We start from the raw sequence: 18,665 nt of genomic DNA on the forward strand, positions 1-18,665 counted from the left end.
GGATGGGACCTTACCCATCTTCCTACTGTGTTCAGAAGAAGTTTAAATTCACTATGTGACTGCTGTTCCAGGGTAGCTCTGGCCTTCTCTGACTTCAGTGGTGAAGATGCACAGTACAAGCATTCACGCAGTAACACGGCATCCTTGTTACACCTTAAACTCCTTACATGTGAGCCTCCTGCTCTGTGCTTCCCAAATACCTGCTAAGTTTTTTCCTGAGGCTTGCTTCTAAAAAAACCACCCTCTCCCCCCCTATTCATTGTTTTGTGTGATCTTCACAAAATGTGGCATTTCTGTCTAAATAGTTTGCCAAAAGCCTGTGACAAACAATATTAAGTTGTCAGTCGTGAGACATTAAAGAAGTGAACTGTCTTCACTTCATACCCAATCCTAGGATATTTTAAAATGTCAGAGCTTTTGACGCAGTGGTTGTCACTGGCTCCAGTTTTGGGATACCCAAAACTGGAATACATGGGCCTGATTTTCAGAAAGTGCTATGTTCCCTTTCTGCAAATGTTAGTCCTTAAACACATTTCAAAAATATGTACAATTTCATCAGGATCAGTCAGTGCTCTGGAATTTCTGACTGCAATGCCTTTCTGCCATCTTTCCTGTTTTCACACAGTCATACTTTCTAAATTTGTTTTCAGATGACATTCTGCCTGGCAGAAACATATAAAGAAAATTGAGAGAAATATCCTTAACGATTTGTGAGTGACATATTTGGGTTTGTAAGTGTTTAATTCTGATTTGCTCTTGTGGGATAACTTTTAAAAGGATGAAATTTTACATTTGGAAATGAAAATAGTAAGGTAGACATAATAATTTCCTGCATATAACTGATCTATTTCTCAGTGCTGTTTATCAGGAAAATTGCTGTTGCATTTAATAGAACTCTTATCAGTTTAGTCCCAGTTGAAACCCACCTCATCAAATCAATGGAACAATCCTCTTTCCACCAAATGCAAGACCACTGTAGCTTATGTTGCCAACAATTATTTTTATTTTCAGAATAATTATTTCTTTCTGAAAATGGCATGTAAGTGTCAGTGTGCTTGATTAAATGTCCAAGAACAGAGATTAAATGATCAAAGTCAAGAGGAGATGTGACTTAAATGGTGACATGCGTAGTTGAGTTTTGTTGGTGAATGCCAGTGAAAGCTCAGCTTGGTGTGGATCCTGCAGAAGCAGAAGACCGACAGCATTGTAAAAAGAAAAGCCACCTTTGAAAAAGGCTTGTTTAATCTTGCATCTCCTTGCACCTTCTGTCAGGTAGCTTTTCGATGCCAACTCAGCATCAGAGCAGCAATAGCTAGCACGTACGCTCACAAACTCAGCCCTGTGGTTGAATTACTGTGCAAGCACAGAATAATCCAGGGAGGTTAGATCTGAACCCTGTAGAAGCTGGAAATGCATCCCAGTGCGATGGACTGTCCTTCCACAGGACATCTTTTGCAATGCTGCAGGTCTTCACCTTCACCAGGGGATAAGTATGTAGTCTACAGCTACCACAACGCCGAGTTACTGGACAAATCTGCTCACACATTTAGCCATTGGATTCTCCCAGTGGGACTAAAAATCTACAGGAGGTGATGATTTGTCTAATAGGAAAAAATAAATTAAAAAAAACAAAGCAAAGAGGACAATAATGCTTGAGGTTTTCCTCTCATAGTAAGATGGAGAAGCAATTAATCTGAGTGTCACTGTTTTTTGAAAAAGTCAGCTACATTTGCTTTCCTAATAGCATTCTCTTCTTTTTTCTGTAGGTCCAGCTGCCCAGCGCCAGGTCCAGAATGGGCCATCTCCAGATGAGATGGAGGCACAGAGAAGGTAAGTGGAGTTAATCAGTTATGATAAAGTTCTAGGTTGTGACTTGGATGAACGTGCAGTCCTTGCTCACCAGTAAGCACTGTTCTTTTTACTTGTACCTGTTTTAAGCTGATTCTGAGTTTTCTGTAATTATTGCTAACGATTCTGTAATGACTTTTTAAAGAGTGTACTGAAGCCCTAGGTAAACTCTTTGCTCAAAGGCAAGCATGAGGCATGCTGATGTGCAGAGTTAAAGACAAAACATGTTTAAAAGCATTTTGTAGAGTGTGTGTCTCCAAGCACATTAAGAAAGCCTAACCTTATCCTGTTCTGGATCACCTGCTGGCAGTTGACGGTCATATTTCCCCGGGAGCATCTGACGGACCATATACACTCTCATCAATAGCTTAGGCCCATTTTGTGTATGGCTACTTCCTATATCATATGCTGTTCCTTTTATGAATGTTTTGCTCTAAACCACCATAATAAATGAAAGTGTAAAGTTGAACCCTTCCCCTTTACGTGTATGTCTAGCCTTAGTGCCGTTGTTACACATAGCCTTTTCTCTAGCTGCTAGGAGTGGTCTCCTTGACATCAAAGGGAAGGTAGGCAGAAGTGTCCGTCCTTACATGCCTGTCTCCATAACCAAATTATGAGGCCCATCTCATTTCAGCTTTGCTGATTCAGCCAAGATTCCTGCAGCAGCAGTAGAAATCCCTGTAGCAGCAGTATTCAGCTTCCTTCGCTAAGCATAAGACATACCTGTCCCATTCTGGACAAAGTTTTCTCATCTGACCAGTAGTCCACGCTGTCAGAGCTGTGATCTGTCTGCCAGGCGTTGGCGGTGTTCGTGCCAGCAGCACTGATTAGCCAGGCTGGTGCTTCCTTGTTGAAGTGTAGACTTGTGCACACAAAAAAAGTACCTTTGTTCCCCATATTCCTGCTCACTGCAAGTGTGTTTCTCCTACTGTGTGAGAAACACCACAGAATATTCTGCCGCAACACATGTAAGCTGGTGAGCCTCACTTCATCAGGAGTGCGTTGGAGTACAGAAATCGGCAGGACCTGTCGCTGCTCCAAGTTTGGTGCCTGGCATTGCTTAAATGAGGTGTCTGCATTTGCTTCTGTATCAAGAGGAGGATCAGCAAGTGCAGTTAGCCCTCCAGAGGACTTGGCCCAATGTTTGGTTCAGATAATAAGTAGCTTTGTAAGGATTTTAGTGGAACCAGACCTGCAGGGGCAGTTCAGCACCAAAGATGTCAGCTGTTGGTCTGACGTGACAGAGGCTCAGTGGGCTCTGCCTTCGTCATACGTGCAACCTGTAAGCAGGCAAGGTCCCCCCTTGCAGGGTCCAGGGACTGCCCTGGTCCTATGAGTAATGTGATTTAATATCACACCCTCCTGGAGCAGCAGAGATGAAGTCTTGCAATATATCGTTTGCATTCATGCTCCGGGGCTACCGTTCTGACTGGTCCCTGCACAAAACCATGTATAGGTCAGTCAAGACAAGGCCCTTATACAGGCTGTGGTAGGTACTTAGGATTCTCTCTTTCCCCCTCCAAAAACTGTAAGAAAAGTGTAGGGAAACTGGTTTCTTGCGCCTTTATGAATAACTCTGAATGGCCTGAGATTTAGTAGGGATTTACATAGGACTATTAAATGGGTCAGCGGGTAATGATATTTCGCTTGAGATTTGTAAGATTTATTTTGGGATAGCAGAGCTATCATAAAGGTCAGAGGAGAGCTCCTGCTCACCTAGAGGCAGGGGGGATGCTGCCTGTCCCCGACGCCTGGCTGAAAGACCGATCCAGCTCTTCATTTAACCAGTGAAAATCGCTGATTCTTCAGACCATATGTAACAGACCTCAAATTTAGCTGTCTAGTCTGTACATTTAAAGTGTGAGCAGCTTAACTACATCAGAAAAAAAAATATTTATTGTTTTTCATTTAGAGACAGTAAAAGCCTTTTGGGTAGGTATTATTCAACTGCTACAGGGCACATGGTTCTGGGAAAGCTTCTTTTGCTCCACTGGACTGGAATAAGCTATGCCAGTAGATGCACTTAGATATTACTGCATCTGCAGTAGAGGATTTTCAGCTTTAATTATGCTGATGCATTCTTTAAGCATATAGCAGACCTAATTTTAGGCCTAGCTTTTTTTGAACATCTTATAAGCAGGCAAGGAAATGAAGTTATGGTAACTACCCTGCAAATTTGTCTGTTTAAAAGGTTATTTAGAGACCTTTACACAAATGTTAAAAGAATATATTTTTAAGTCAGAGAGTAATTTGTCCCCTCTTGTACTTTACTCCTTGCATACTCCTTAAGCAGCCTTGTGCCAATCTCAGGCTTTATTTAGTTCCACTGGAATAAATTTGACTTCCTAAGAGTGTAAGAACTTCTCCTTTTAGCATGTGTGGGAGAGTGTATTTGGCACATATAAACTGCTTCCGCCCAAGGGCAGACAGGGCTGGCATGAACCCCAACAGCTTCAAATGGCAGTGGCTGACCCTTGTTTTGGGGAGCATCCTGCACCTGTATCTGCTCTGCAGCGGCTCTAGCGACTTGGAGACGTCTTTCTTACCCATATTTCTTTCCTGGCCTGTCAGGCTGGAGTTTTCCAAGTCTGTCCTCCAGATAAACCTAGAATTTCCCCCAGGTTTAATGAGGAAAAGGTATGTGTCAAGTTGTTCTTCATCATCAAATTTTGCTAATAAATGCCAAGCTAAGGTAGCAGATGGTATGCTTAGGAAATTCTTAGTATATGTGTTTACAATTGAAATTTTAGCAGTGCAATTGATGCTGTTGCATATGTGTTCAGCCCATAACTATCAATTAAGAGCCAGGGTATGTATTGAAGTAAAGATTTCTATTTATTTGGTTTAAAGTGTCATAGCTTAAATGAAACCAGTTGAATCAGCCAACTAAGGCTGTTCCTCAAAACTGTTTCCCCTTTGCACATACAATAATTTTCTCAGCTGCCTATAATGGTTTTCCAGAAATTGCCAGTGTTCAATGGATTGCATGTCCTGAATATAAAACCAGTTTAGGATTGATCCCTCCACAGCGAATAATTATAATAGTGGATTTTCCTGTCCCATCTATTGAATTAGAATTGAAATATGGGAAATTTGTTTTGCAAATTAAGACATTCTTAAATGTCTACAAAATGTAACAGGGAGATCTCTCTAAAATATTACATAAGGAGTCAAAAGAGAAGTGTTGCCTAGAGTTAAGCTTGCCTTACTGTACAGAACATGAAGTAAAATTGTTACAGAAAAAAGAAATCTCCATGCAATTAAGACTGGCCCAAACATATGTGGAACAAATTCAAGGCAAACTTGGCCTAGAAATCATGGAAGAAAATTATAATAAACCTTATTACCAAGTGCTCCAGTAAGGTAATTTCAGAGTTGTGTTTTAGTATTGGTGAAATATTTAGTCCATATCCATGTGCATGGTAGAAAGCCTGGCAAACAGTCTAGGTTTTAGCTCTCAATCTTTTTAACAAGAGAAATGCCAGGGAGGGTTTGTGGCAGGGGTCAGAGTGACAGCTCTTTCTGCAGCAGTGTTACAGCGTGCGAGAGAAGACCTCTGCTGATAGACCCTGGGAACTGCACATCTCTGGAAAGCAGACCTTGGGAAAAGGCTTGGCAGTGCATTTCCCTATGGGACACCAGGCCTGGGTAGCACGGGAGCTAGCAGCTCCTGGGGGGAAGGGTGCCAAAAAGCAGCAGTGCAGTGTTGCGCTCTGCATTTGCGGAGGAAATGCGGTGGTCGTGGTCCCCGTGGCCACGCTGGCCGGCACAGGGGCCGCTGTGCTGGGGCATCAGGTGGCAAGCTGTCAGCCAGGTTGTGCAGCTGGACAAAACAGAGTTTGTACAGTCAGCACCTAAACGCAGATCAAGCTTCCTTATATTTTCATTTTAGCTACAAGCCCTTTGGGCTCCTGATCCGTAAAAGACTCAGTAAAATATCTGTCCTTTTATGCAAGACACCCCTTACTCTTCCCTTGCAATGCTCGTGCACTTCAGGTTAACGACATGCGTGGTTGCTGTGCTCTCCTGGACCTGGGGCACTGACTACTGCTCCTGCAGAGCCCGTTGAGGAGTTATCTTAAATGGATCGACCAGCCCCTGCAGTGTCCGGCAGGTGCAGGGCAATGTCCTGGTTACGCTTCCCCAGCGTGTGCAATGACACCGCTGCGGCCAGGGGAAGTAAAATCAAACCCACCTCCATCTCACGGGAACAGCATTTCTGCGAGGGACTGGCTCACACCACCCAAGACATACAGCTTGAGTGCTTCTCAGTGTATAAAGCTTTTACTCAAAATTGTAAAGAATACATAATGACCGAGGATTTTTTCATTGCTGTTTTAGACAAGTGATGGAGCAACAGCAACAGCGCCAGGAATCTCTGGAAAGAAGAACCTCTACTACAGGCACGTATCAAACCAAGCAGATATAGTCTCTCCCTGCTTGTCTCCTCTAGCTGTAGTTGGGTTTTGTGTGGTGCTATACAAGAGCTAGACTGCTAAAAGTGGTTGTAGTTATGATTAGATTTTAAAGCATTTTCAGCTAGGGACTTACATGCATTTGGGCATGGTTGTGTTGTTTCGCAGAGGCTCAGGTCTGGAGTGTGCAGGTGGAGCTATGCAAAACTTGTACAGCTGAGGGGGATTTTAGGCATCCGAAGGGGGCCTGGCCATGCTTCTTGCACACCCACGAGGACAGCAGGTAGCACAGCCACTGCAAGAGTGACTCCGTGTTTCGAGGGGATGTCAGCACGAAGGGGTGGACATGCTGGATGTGCCAGGTCAGGTGCTCCCCATCACTCTGCAGCACAAAGCAAACTACAGCGCAGAGGAAAATAGAGCTCTAGATGCCCATCGGTGGGGATTTTGTGGTCATGAAGTGAGGAGTCTTCTGTGAGCTTAATGGAAAAAAAATATATATTTAATGAGCTTACAAAAATCTTCTGTAGCATATTAAGTTGCACTAAGCTGAGAGAAGAGATGACAGGAATAGCTTACAACTACGAAGTATGGCTTTGCCTCTCTGAAAGAAGGCAGAGCAAGCAAGCCAAGATGGCCATCTTGTGTTTGGGCTTTTGTTTTGGGGAAGTTTTTTCAGTTAATCTGGCCACATGAGTGAAATGTTTTTCCTCAACTGTTACAACTTTTTAGACTTGAAACAGCTCGGACATACACACATGCCTTAGTCAGAGACAGAAGTTGTTGGACTCTGTTTCGGCAGAGGCTACTACGTGCTATTCTGCATAGGAAACAGCCAAAATCCTGCCTTGGCATCCACAAGGAGCAGGACATGGCTCTCGGGGGCTTCTGGCTGTCCCCTCCCTGGCTATGAGGTTGCCACCACTGTGTTCAGCATGTCCCTTAAAGCTGCCCCTGGTTGCAAGGGTGATGCTTGTGATCCTGACTCAGATTCACACAGGGCTTGGAGGAGCCTCGCTGGCACCGGAGCGCACAGCCCTATCCGTGCTGCCAAGGTCCTGCTCCTCACGGCCCTGGGGGGAGCACACAGCCCATCCTGTGCTGCCAGGGTCCTGCTCCACACAGCCCTCTGGTTCTGCCAAGGGTTGGAACCCCCAAGCCAGTGCCTGACCATCTCCTCTTTGCTTTGTTTGAGTTTCTGTTTGAGTTTACTTTGCGGTTCCTTTTTCTCCATTCTGCTTCGCCTTGGTTTCGTTCCTTGCCGCGAACCCATCTTACTCTTTTCATTTGTCTTTTCTGTTCTTTTAGTTTCCACCCTTCAGATAAGCGTGTGCTCTCCCCCGTCTCAGCCCCAGTCTCCTCCTCCCACCTGCAGTAACTGCGGTGTTCCTGCCTCTGGTGCTGTGCCCTCGCCACCACCTCATGCCAGCGCTGTCTCTTTGGCACCCGCTGTCCCCGAGCCTGCCAGTCAATCCTCTTTCAGATCCCCACGGAGAGCCAGAGAGCCCCCGCAGCTCCTGCACAGGCACTCAGCCTCCGAGCTGCCAACAGCCCCAGGTTCCTCCCCTCCAGCCTGCCCAAACCGCAGGACCATAACGCCAGACATCAGGCGAACCTCACTGTCTCCACCACCTCCCCATCCTTCCCACTTTCCCTTCACCTCTCGCCAGCCTCTCAGGCACTCTTCTCTTTCCTGCTCTCCTCGGTCTTCTGCTTCCCCCATCACAAATGCACCACCTCCACAGAGGGGTGATGTCCTGCAGCCGCACAGTCCCACCATCCTGCCTGTGATTCCTGTCCCACCTGACAGGGTCAGGGGACCCACAGATAAAGCAGGCCAGGAGACCTCAGCAAATGTATCTCTGAATGGCCATCCTGAAGAACAAATTGCTTTAGGCCCCTCTGGGACCCAGGTGAAAAGTGTGGACGGGTCCTTCTTTCCACACCTAGGTGCTGCACCCTCCTCCCCGCTGCCCACCATTGCCAGCCCCCCCGGCTCCTTTGGCCAGGCTCCCTCCCCATCCTCCCATCCATCATCTCGTCCTCCACAGCAGTGGCATCAGCCCATGTCACACTGTCTTCCATTGCCTCCCCCTTATGCTGCTGTGTCTGAGGTGACTATGCCCAGGAGGACCCCTCCTTACATGACTTCATCAGCCATTGCCCACTTGAGTAAGTACTGATTTTGAATGAGTTGCGACCTATATAAAGCCTTAGCTTTCAGCTATTTAAAAAGCCCCGTTGGCACTGCCCGTGACTGCTAGAAAAAGGGCTGAGAGACCCAAGGCTACTCCTGCTGTATGTAATTTCTGAAACCAAGGTGGAAAAGTACCGAAATCACTCAGGACTGGTCCAGGGACCTTCTGAGCTAAAAGCAAGGCAAAAAGCAAGAATTTTACAGGGCCAGGGCCCTGTAGCTGGGTCGTTGCAATGCATATTATTACTGTATGAGCCCAGAAGGAGATTCTTATCATTGAGCAGAATCAAACTGCATTTGGCAATGAGCTTTGTACAAAACCTATATTCAGCTGGTCCCAACATAGTGGATGGGCTCTTCTGAAGCTGGAGGCCAGGTCTGTGGTAGACTTGTTGTGTGTGTAGCAATATTGGTAGAGGTTGTGATTTTTATTTTTTTTCTTAAGTGGTATTTCTGCTACCAGCAAAACATATAATATGGATTTTGTTATAGTTACCCAGAATCCCCTGTGCTTGTATAATTTATTTCATTCTAGAAACTCTCTTCCTGGTATAAACTGCATTTATAGTTGAGCGCTTGTCACTATAACTATTCCAGCAAACCTTTTTCACTGCAGGCGGATCAAGAGCTTGGGTCTGCCACTTTGCATATGGTCTTGATTTCTAGCGCTCGTCTAAAGCCTGCGGAGTTAGAGCAGTTACGAGTAATGCCTATTTGCAATTCAGATCATACGTTTTGTGACTTGGATCCATTCCTGTTTATAACCACATATAATGCTTAAGTGATGTGCCTAGAAAAGGAAGAAAACTGAGACATTTCCTTTCACTTTCTGCTAAAAATATTACAGCAACCACTGGAGGCTCAGTCCTTCAGCTGATATAAGTCCTTGAAATCCACTTAGTTCAATAAAGTTATTTTAATCTCACATCAGTCCATTATTTTGACTCAGTTCAATTTTTGCCTCAGGCTGGCCTCTAGTTAGGTGGGTGTAGTTTTGCAATTACAATTAACTGTATCCACAATGAATTACTAGCTATTATGTTCATGAACCAAAGAGGGCTTGAAACATTTAAAGTATTTCTAATAGCAGCTATGGTTCATTTCAAGAATGGAATCGGGAGCGTGAAATAATGGTAGAAGTCACCAGAGAAATAAAGCAGTATTGTAAGAAAACCTAGATAAGAAGAAAACCAGGCTGCTAATGTCAAACACAGTTTCCAAATGTTCCTCAGTCAAAACCTGCATGTCTTTCAAAATAACACTTACTGACCAAGTGACTATATATCGGGAGCAGCCTGTTCTGAGAGAGCGTAATGTGGGGAAATACCCTCGGGGAGGTGGATTCATTCAACTGACCCATTACAGACAGGCAAAACACTGCAACGGAGTTACCCACCATCAGCCCCTCCAACAGGCTGCTGCTTTGAGGAGCTCTGCTGAACCTTGGGGTGCTTGGAGCTGGACTCTGCCCCCATTATTTTGCAAGACCAGCCGAGATCACACACCCTCTGTTCAACAGAAAGGAGGATGTGTCGCTGTAGCCCATGAGGTGAAAAGCTGGCGTTAACAGGAGTCCACGGAGTTGGCTGATGTAGTTTATTATCTCCATGTAGAAAGCTATGAGAGGAGGAGGAGAAGAAGGTGCCACTTTTGAATTGGGAAGTGTTGTCTGTGTTTTGATTTCAGCACAGAATAAAACACTAGCCCAGCAGGGAGAAGAGGAGGGAGAAGGCTAGTTATCAGTGACAGGGTCTCACAGGAGGACACAACTGTAGCTGCTTGACCATTGATGCAACCACCATTTCCCGTTCTTCTGCTTGGTGCTTCCTTGCATTGCTCACTTGTCGTGCAGTCAGGTCATGGCCTTGGGAGCGGGAACGTGACCTTGTGTACGGGCTGGAGGAGACCGTGCTTCACGTCTAATTTGTATTCTCTGCATTTCAGGCCCAGCACTTCCACCTGGTCATCCCAGTGGCGCTGCTGTGATCCCTGCTTCGTCCGTTTCCCGTTCTTCTGCTTGGTGCTTCCTTGCATTGCTCACTTGTCGTGCAGTCAGGTCATGGCCTTGGGAGCGGGAACGTGACCTTGTGTACGGGCTGGAGGAGACCGTGCTTCACGTCTAATTTGTATTCTCTGCATTTCAGGCCCAGCACTTCCACCTGGTCATCCCAGTGGCGCTGCTGTGATCCCTGCTTCGTCCGGTCTGGCCGCCGGCCAAGGGGCTGGCACTGAAGATGGGTCAGTGTCAGGGCTCGCAGCAGCTCTGGCTGGTGCCAAACTAAGGAGAGTTCAACGGGTAAGGAGGTGGCACTGGGACTCTCCGATGGGCTTTTCTCCACTGCGGGAAAGCCTGGCACAGCTTGGTGTAATGGTCTGCGAATCCAGCATGAAACATGGTGAAACATGCTTCAGCTGACCACTAGGTGAACTTTTAAATGTGAGTTTGTAGTGCAAATAAAGCTGAGCAGGAAATGTTTGGTAGAATTTCTGCTTTTCAGAAAATATTAATTAGCAAATGGCTGCGAGTTCTCATATCGCCAGGATTTCATTACTTCTGTGAAGTCCACCATTGTACTATCTGTTAGTGTTTTCAGTCATTGTAAGTGGTTAAAACTGCACCATGCTTACAAAAAGCAGTGTAGACTGTTGAGGCCTCATGTCAATAGGTGTCCACTTAGGTAAGGGTTGCATAACCATGCATAAACATAATCATGAACTAACAGCACTGTAGGTTTTTTCATCACTTGCCCATATAGTTGCCCCACCCAGACTGTCCTGGTTTTAGTAAGGTCCATGTGGGTCTTCTTCCCAAAGCAGAACACATCCTATCTCTGGTTTTGGGCTGTGATTGTGATTGCTGCTCCTAATAATTAGGAAAACTAATCATTAAGGGTGTGGTTGTAAATGAAACTTTTCATTAATTGCAATGTTGATTTCTGTCTTAAGCCAGAAGATGGTTCAGGAGGGTCCAGCCCCAGTGGGGTCTCTAAGAGCGATGCCAATCGAACGAGTAGCGGAGGAGGCGGAGGAGGACTAATGGAAGAAATGAATAAATTACTGGCAAAAAGGTTTGTACTTAGACTTCAAGTAAGCACTAACAGGAGCTCTGCAGCAAATTGTGGAACAAGGTGCTGTCGTTTTTGGTTAGCAATGGGTCACTTTGGTGCTTCTTTGCAATTTGACAGGTCCTGCACAGATGTTAGTCGCCAGCATCATCTGGCCTTTAATATGAAATGTAGATGTTGCAGCAATGATACCTGGCAGAGTTTAGCTGCTCTAGCACATCCTGCAGTGTGGTAACCTTTGAAGATGGCGATAAATATATCCACTGTGGTTTTGCCATTTTACCAGACCTATTTCAAAGTTACTGTTTTTGGAAAGAGTAAACTATGAAAGGAGCTTAGACAAATCATTCTTTATGCAGCACATTCAGGATGTTGGGCCCAAAAATATAAACAGAAGTGCAATAAAAGGACAACATCTTGGCAGGTAAATTATTATCGATTCTCAGTGTGTTTCAGACAGGCTAGCCAAGTTATTCTCCAATAAAGTGAGTTGTGATGTACCAAGCTGTTAAAAGGCACTCAATTGTTCCAATTATTTTTTCCTTCTCTTTTCCCCCGATTCCATCAGTAATGTTCTGTCAGACTCCCAGGTTCCTAGTGTTAGATGTTTTATTTTTAGCTCTAATTTTTTTTTTAACTTATGAATAGTGAAAGAAAAGGATGAGTAAAATAATGAGGAGTAGGTACAGTTGTATAGTGCGCAGACATGGAGTTTTTAAATAATGTTGTCTAGTATAAAAACAGTTCCCAGTTCAGAGGATCTGATTCCAACTTTCCTCCATGCCCTAGTCATTTCAGAAGGAATTCTGAACATGGACTGTGGATGTAATCCTTTGGAAAGCATTAAATAAATACACAACACTATAAAAAGTTACCAGCAGTGTAAAATACCAAATAGATAATTTTCTCTCTTTTCAGAATTAAAATAGCTTAACAGCTTTTAATAGTTATTTATTGGTTCACCTTCTGATCTATTTTGTACTGCTACATATCAAGACTGACCTTGCTGAACTGGAAGATGTCTGTAAGCAAAGTAAAGTTCGGTGACTAGATGCTGGGGTAACTAGCTCTGTTCGAGCAAGCAAGCTAAATGGACATCTCATACGCTTGGATATAGAAATCCTACAAATTTCTGTGGTTCTAGTCTAAAATGGCTTTCAGCAGTGGGATTCGTTGTCTTCAAGTATTCAGGGTCGAATCCCCTCCCTATCTTAACAAAAGCACCTGTACTGCCATGAGCACCATGCTGCCTCTACTCTGAAAATAACTGAGTGCAAATCCTTTCCCAGGGAGTTGACAGCAACAGAATTGTCTCCTAAATTTTGCTTCACAAAGCCATGGAAGTCATTGGAAATACACAAGTGTCAGTCAAGGGTGCAATCGGTGCATGCTGCTAAACTGATACTGAGAGGACTTCTTTTGGCTGCAAAACCCTTTTTATGTGGGATGGCACAGAGAAAGGAAGAACTTGGCACTGTGTTTCAGGTTGCTCTTACTGAGCTGGCAGCCAGGAGGAAAAAAAGATGTTTTTTAAACTGAGCGTGTTCAATACAGAAATCACTGAGTGATGAGCAGGGGATCTCAGGGGCCCTTTTCTGAGCAGAAAACCACATGCTCAGAAACAGGGAATGTGTATAATGCTGGGTAAGTAACGGAGGAAAACACTTCTGAGAGTTCAGGTGGTATAAAATACGGCTCTCTAGATTTAGTGGCCCCCGTGAGAGCAGCCCTTTGCTTCAGAACTGAAGTGCAAGCAGAATAATGAACTATCTCACAAACCGCTATCATTTCTAGCCCAGTTAAGTTTGTTGCAGGACATAAATCTAACACTGGTCTCTTACCCTGGCAAATATTTCTCTTGCTCAGGTTTGTAATCATTATAACCCTTTTTCCTCAGAAGTATCAAGCAAATATTAGAGAAAGACTATAAGAAATTATTACTGATCTAGTAAAATTATTAATGCAGTTGAATATCTGAAAATAATTCCCACAGAGCACTGTGTCCTACAAACACACGCATGTGTTTTACTCCTCTGGGTTTTTTGTCAAATTTACATCAAACCCTCCAATTTGTGAATCCAGTGAGGCTTTTGTTTTGCCAGTGAGATGAAAAAAAAAATCCTTTGACAAACTTGTGGTGGTGTTTTGAAACTCAGAAGCCTTTTTAAGTGCCACTTGGGATTTATTTTTTTTTCTGTGAGATGAATTTTGTCTATTTCAGAAGCAAGACTAAATGAAAAACCTGTCATATTGGTGTTTTAAAAAACATCTGCTAAAGGTAGTATTCACAGGTGGATAAGGATAAGGATCATCACAACCAAAATCCATGCGGAGACTAGACCTGCAGTTCCCCTAATCGTCTAAAATGGGAAAAGGGATGTCTAGACAATCAGTACCTGGCACTGCCTGAGTACTGTTTAGACCCTAAATAGGGCTTGAAAATCAAGCATTTGGTTTTCTTTACTTCAGCCAGTGTGGCTAACACCCAAGAAGTTTTACCATGCATTCTTCAAAAATAAACAACCAACATCTTTGTTTACTCTCATGTCCAGTTGCTCCAGTGGGTGGATTGCAGCTCTTTGCCACTTGCTTCTCGGAGAGTTTTGCCTCTCCTTGGGAAGCAGGACAGAGTGAGGGTCTCAGGTCCTCACTCAACTTCTGTAGGCACCACCAACACTGCCAGTCCTGGGGCGACAGGGCTCGGGAGCTCTGCTGCCTTTGAATTGGATTTGAGACAGCAAGAACCTCCCATCACTCACCAAAGGCACTTGAAAACTCAGGCTGCTGCACTCGTTTCCTGGCTCCTGGTCTCCAGCCAGAGCTTTCCCACCCTGGAGGGAGCAGGGGTCTTGGCTGAGCAGAAATGGTGCCCCCGATCTTTCCCAGTGAGGATGGACCTGGGTTGAAGGGCTTTTCTGACTGTTTTCCCATCACATGGGAGCACTGCCACAGCCCTTTCTCAGGGTGGGAACAGGAATGGGAGGATACAGGATAGGTAGCAAAATGATATTGGAGCTGGCTGAGAACATAGTGTCATCGCTGCAATACCCATCTGATTCACCTGCGGAGGGTTGGGTTGGTCCTCAGAAACCCCTGTGGGGGTTTGGGTTTTTCCTCCTGTGTAGGACACAGGAGCCACCACCTCCTGAGCCCTAGAGAGAAGCCATCCCTTTCTCACCCAGTTTCATACCCAGCTGTGCTTCCTTCCTTCTTTCCTCTGCGACACATTTCCCTATGCTCTGCACCCTGTGTTCCTCTGTTAAACACCGCCTCATAATATTGCCCCTCTCCCTGAGTCATAATCACTGAGGTCTGGATTCCTCACCTCCACCCCGATCCTACGCAACCAAACACATCCAGCCTTTGTCACGTTCCCTAGGATGAACTAAGTAAATAATAACTCCCACCAGAGCTTGAATCAGCCTTCCCACGTGGAGGATGTGTTTCTAGACGGTTGACTGTGTGTCCTATCTCATGTTCCTTTGCAAAGGAGGAAAGCAGCGTCGCAGTCAGACAAGCCAGCTGATAAGAAGGAAGAGGAAAGCCAAAACGTAAGTGAAAGACTCCTCACTGTTGTGCTTTTGCAAATATGTTGACGTGCTGCCTTGTAATCCAAAGTCCTGTGCTCATTCACTCTGTGTGGCAGGCAATGACAAGCAGTGCTGATCCAGGAATAGATTTGCACATTCAGTCAAAAGCTAATGTAACTGCTTCCACCTTTTCTGGGAACAGCACCCTATAAACAAGAGTTCTCGCCTTATTCATAGGTGAGGCATTGTCCAAACCAGGTTAATAGGCGCTTTCTCATGCTCTGATCCGAGTGTTGTGGGGTATGGTAGATTCTTGCCCCTTAAGAAGATGCATTGAATCTTCTGGCAAGTCAACTTGAGATCAAGTCCGTGTTTCTTATTTTAAATTTGCGGCTTCAGCTAAGCTGAAGTGGATCATCAACCATGTGGTGTAACTTTGGATTGCCATCCTCCATGCAAAGCAAGAATCGGCTCACTTTGGACCCCAGAGTGCACATAAAACATGTCTTGGGGGGGGAAGGGAAAACAGTGTATTAACCACTAGTCCATTCAAAAGTTAAAATATGCGTTCATGATACTTACCCTAAAATCAGATAGAATTTGGATAACTTTAGGGAACTTTGATTCACTTCTATTTTAACTGTTCTGTCTGTATGTTGTCCACAAAAGCAATTAAGCAAGAGTTTTGATTTGACTCAGTCTTTACACTAAACTTGATGCAGCAATTTTGAGTTCGACATGCAGATTAAAACACTTTTTTTTACCTGCTGAACTGGTAAAGCATGGGAGATCATTCCAGTTTCAAGAAAGGCCAGGAATTACGCTGTGTCCCTTCCCGTGTGGTGCTTTTCTGGGCTGCTGCTCCTACAGCATTCCTGTTGCTAACCTGTACCCTTGTGAAGGCTCTCTGCCATGGCTACAAGTTCATAATATACATATATTATAATATAGTATACATCAGTGTGTGCCTCATATCACCTATACAGAGATATTCCCTCCAAAGACAAGGTAACAGCTGCTCAGCAGGAACACCATTCAGAAAATGCAGGTCTTGCCCAGGTCTGAAAGGTTTGTAGCAAGAGCAGGAATAAGCACTTGCACTGTTTAAGGAGAAAAGCAGCTATTTTTTGCACGTTCCTCGAGGGGTGCTTCAAGCATGGAATTTGCCTATTGAACCCTTGATGCTGCTATGCAACCACTGCTCTTAATCTTGCCCCAAAGCTGGTTTTGAACCATACACTCAAGAGATGAAAGGCACCATTTAGCTTCTAACTATTCAGCCTCTCCTGTCTTTCTTCCCCTTGTTCTCTCTCCTTGAAGCTCTGCATTAGGTGTTATCCCCAATCAAATTTTTTGATAGCACCAAACTGTTTAGAAAGGTGTTTTAGAGAACATCTGTTTAATGTGTATCTTGAGTACACTTTGTGGTGGGGGTATCTTCTGTCAAACTGGGTGCAATTCCATTTTACAATGCACAGTTAATGCCTTGCCCGAGTGTGTTTTGAGGGCTGCTAAATAATATTGACATGTCAAATATATGGGTGAATGTTTTATGATCTATCACACATAAATCTCAGAAAAAAAGAGTCCAAATCTGTGACATAGTGTTTAATCTTCTACTTAGGAGGAGTATTGATTGATTTAGTTACATTCTGTTAGTACCTGGACTACCCTCACTGATACCAGTGGCTGTCCTGGGCTAAAAGGCTAGGATCTGACCTACTGTTCCTTCAGGTGGCTCAGTTTCCATATCACAGAGAGTTTCTAAATCTGGGAAACAGATGGTTTGTATTTAGACAACAGCAGCCAGCACTTTAGAGTGGTAATTCAGCCTGGTTTGTTACACAGGGATGAGAGTGATTCAGTGGAATCATGAAAAGGTGTCCATGTTAGCAAAAAATAAAAAGGATGCATTTTGCCATACTAAAAGGAAAGAAAGGTTAAACTTTAAATGGACTTGAGCCATACGTTGGCAGCAGTGCCTGTTGGACATGCTTGGAGGAAACTTGCTTTTGTACCACCTGTGCTGCAGCTGGTCTCCAGAGTAGAAGAGGACTCTGCGCTTCATCTCCAGAATTAAGTAATGTCCCATTTTTCTCTTTGTAGGATGATGCTAGCACCTCTCCTTCACCCAGTACACGAGGTCCCACCCAGCAGCAGCAAAATTCATCAGGTATTAAATCAAACTACTAGTGGTTTAGTTGTCTTCTGAATCTAGTCTTCTCCACCACATCTAGACTCTGGGTTCATTGTCCTACTTCTGAGTGCAGCAGCAGTAACTAACAGAAAAATTCCCAAATACCTATTGTTTTAAAAACTGTACTCAGCAAGAAATGGTGCTTCACCGCCAAGAAAATGACAATACAGCAATTTAGTTAAAGGGTCCAGACCTGTAGCTGAGGATCTGTGTCTTCAACATTGTGCACCTGAATCTTCTAAGAGAAAAAAGCTATATTACTTTACTTTTGGTAGTGTAGCTGTCCTGGTTTATACAGTTGGGGTTTCGGTCTCAAACTGTTATCCTTCCTTAACCTAGTAGCTTGCTGCAGTAAGCCTGATCCTGAAAGTTACTAGGTGAAATTAAGGAGCCCCCAAAATATGTTTTTCCTATGATGAGTTGAAATAACTGTATCTGAATAGATAAGCTGCAAGCTAGTCAGATGCATTCTTGCATCAGCCTTGGCTTTCATACATGCTAAAAGAAACCTCTCCCAAGGGAATGAGTATTTAACTATTCCAGCTTCCTTTTGGAACAAAGCCATGATTTGCGTGTTTTGCAAGGGAAAGGGAAGAAGCCAGGAGAAAGGTGCACGTAAATGAGGAATGAGATCTAGAAATTTCCTGGGAGTGCCCGTAATTCTTTTAAAGAGATTTTTAGGGCCTCACAGAGGAGCAAACCCTTGTGTATAAAGTTGTGTGTTATTCAAGTCTCTGAAACAGTTCACTTTATTTTAGACTATTTGCATAGGAGGAGATTGGGATGATAGTACGAGTTTTCAGTAACAAGGGTTATGTAGTGCAGCTTGTGGGGATGTTTTGCGAGTTAGAAATGCAGACAACATTAAATAAATTCTCTGTGGAGATTTGCATAGTGGGGGTCTCACTGCCTTTTTTTAGATACACCCACATTTTCTGCCAGCTATGCAGACAAAAAACCTAAGACTTTTTAACTTAAAATATAAATAAGTAGTATACTGAATAAAATAAGCCTTGCAGCAATTAGCCTGTATTTCTTAATAGAACTGATTTATGCTTTTCCTCCTACTGTTCCAGTTCCATGTCTTTTTAGTATCGTTTAACTATCCAGTCCCTAATTAAAGGGATCACTAAGCAGATTTTTGCCAATGCTTTCTCTATAATGTAGGCAACTGCACTCATTCAGCAATCACGCCTCTCTGGATCTTTCTAAGTCACTCATCCTCCTGAATGAAAGCAGCTGTATAAGATAATCAACTTCAGGATTTTTTTATCATTAGAGAAAAAATAATAAACAGTAACTTTTTATTTTTGTTTTCCAGACTCTGGGAAGAAGCCATGGGAAAGGAGCAATTCTGTTGAAAAGCCTGTATCTTCATTACTTTCTAGGTGAGCTGCACGGGGTGTCCCTGCG

At 44.1% G+C, this 18,665-nt stretch overlaps 1 protein-coding gene across 1 annotated transcript in view; it reads left to right on the forward strand.

Annotated features, from left to right (window-relative positions):
- Positions 1–18,665, forward strand: part of EVL (Enah/Vasp-like) — an 87,556-nt gene that overhangs the window by 64,304 nt on the left and 4,587 nt on the right. Inside the window, exons 4-11 of the mRNA XM_009280833.1 lie at positions 1,767–1,830; positions 6,190–6,251; positions 10,405–10,467; positions 10,611–10,756; positions 11,407–11,528; positions 15,016–15,076; positions 17,162–17,228; positions 18,574–18,640. Coding sequence (XP_009279108.1) covers positions 1,767–1,830; positions 6,190–6,251; positions 10,405–10,467; positions 10,611–10,756; positions 11,407–11,528; positions 15,016–15,076; positions 17,162–17,228; positions 18,574–18,640 — 652 coding nt within the window. The remainder of the gene's footprint in view (positions 1–1,766; positions 1,831–6,189; positions 6,252–10,404; positions 10,468–10,610; positions 10,757–11,406; positions 11,529–15,015; positions 15,077–17,161; positions 17,229–18,573; positions 18,641–18,665) is intronic.

Source organism: Aptenodytes forsteri, unplaced genomic scaffold (assembly GCF_000699145.1).
Source record: "Aptenodytes forsteri isolate BGI_AS27 unplaced genomic scaffold, ASM69914v1 Scaffold193, whole genome shotgun sequence".
In the NCBI taxonomy this organism is placed as follows: domain Eukaryota; kingdom Metazoa; phylum Chordata; class Aves; order Sphenisciformes; family Spheniscidae; genus Aptenodytes; species Aptenodytes forsteri.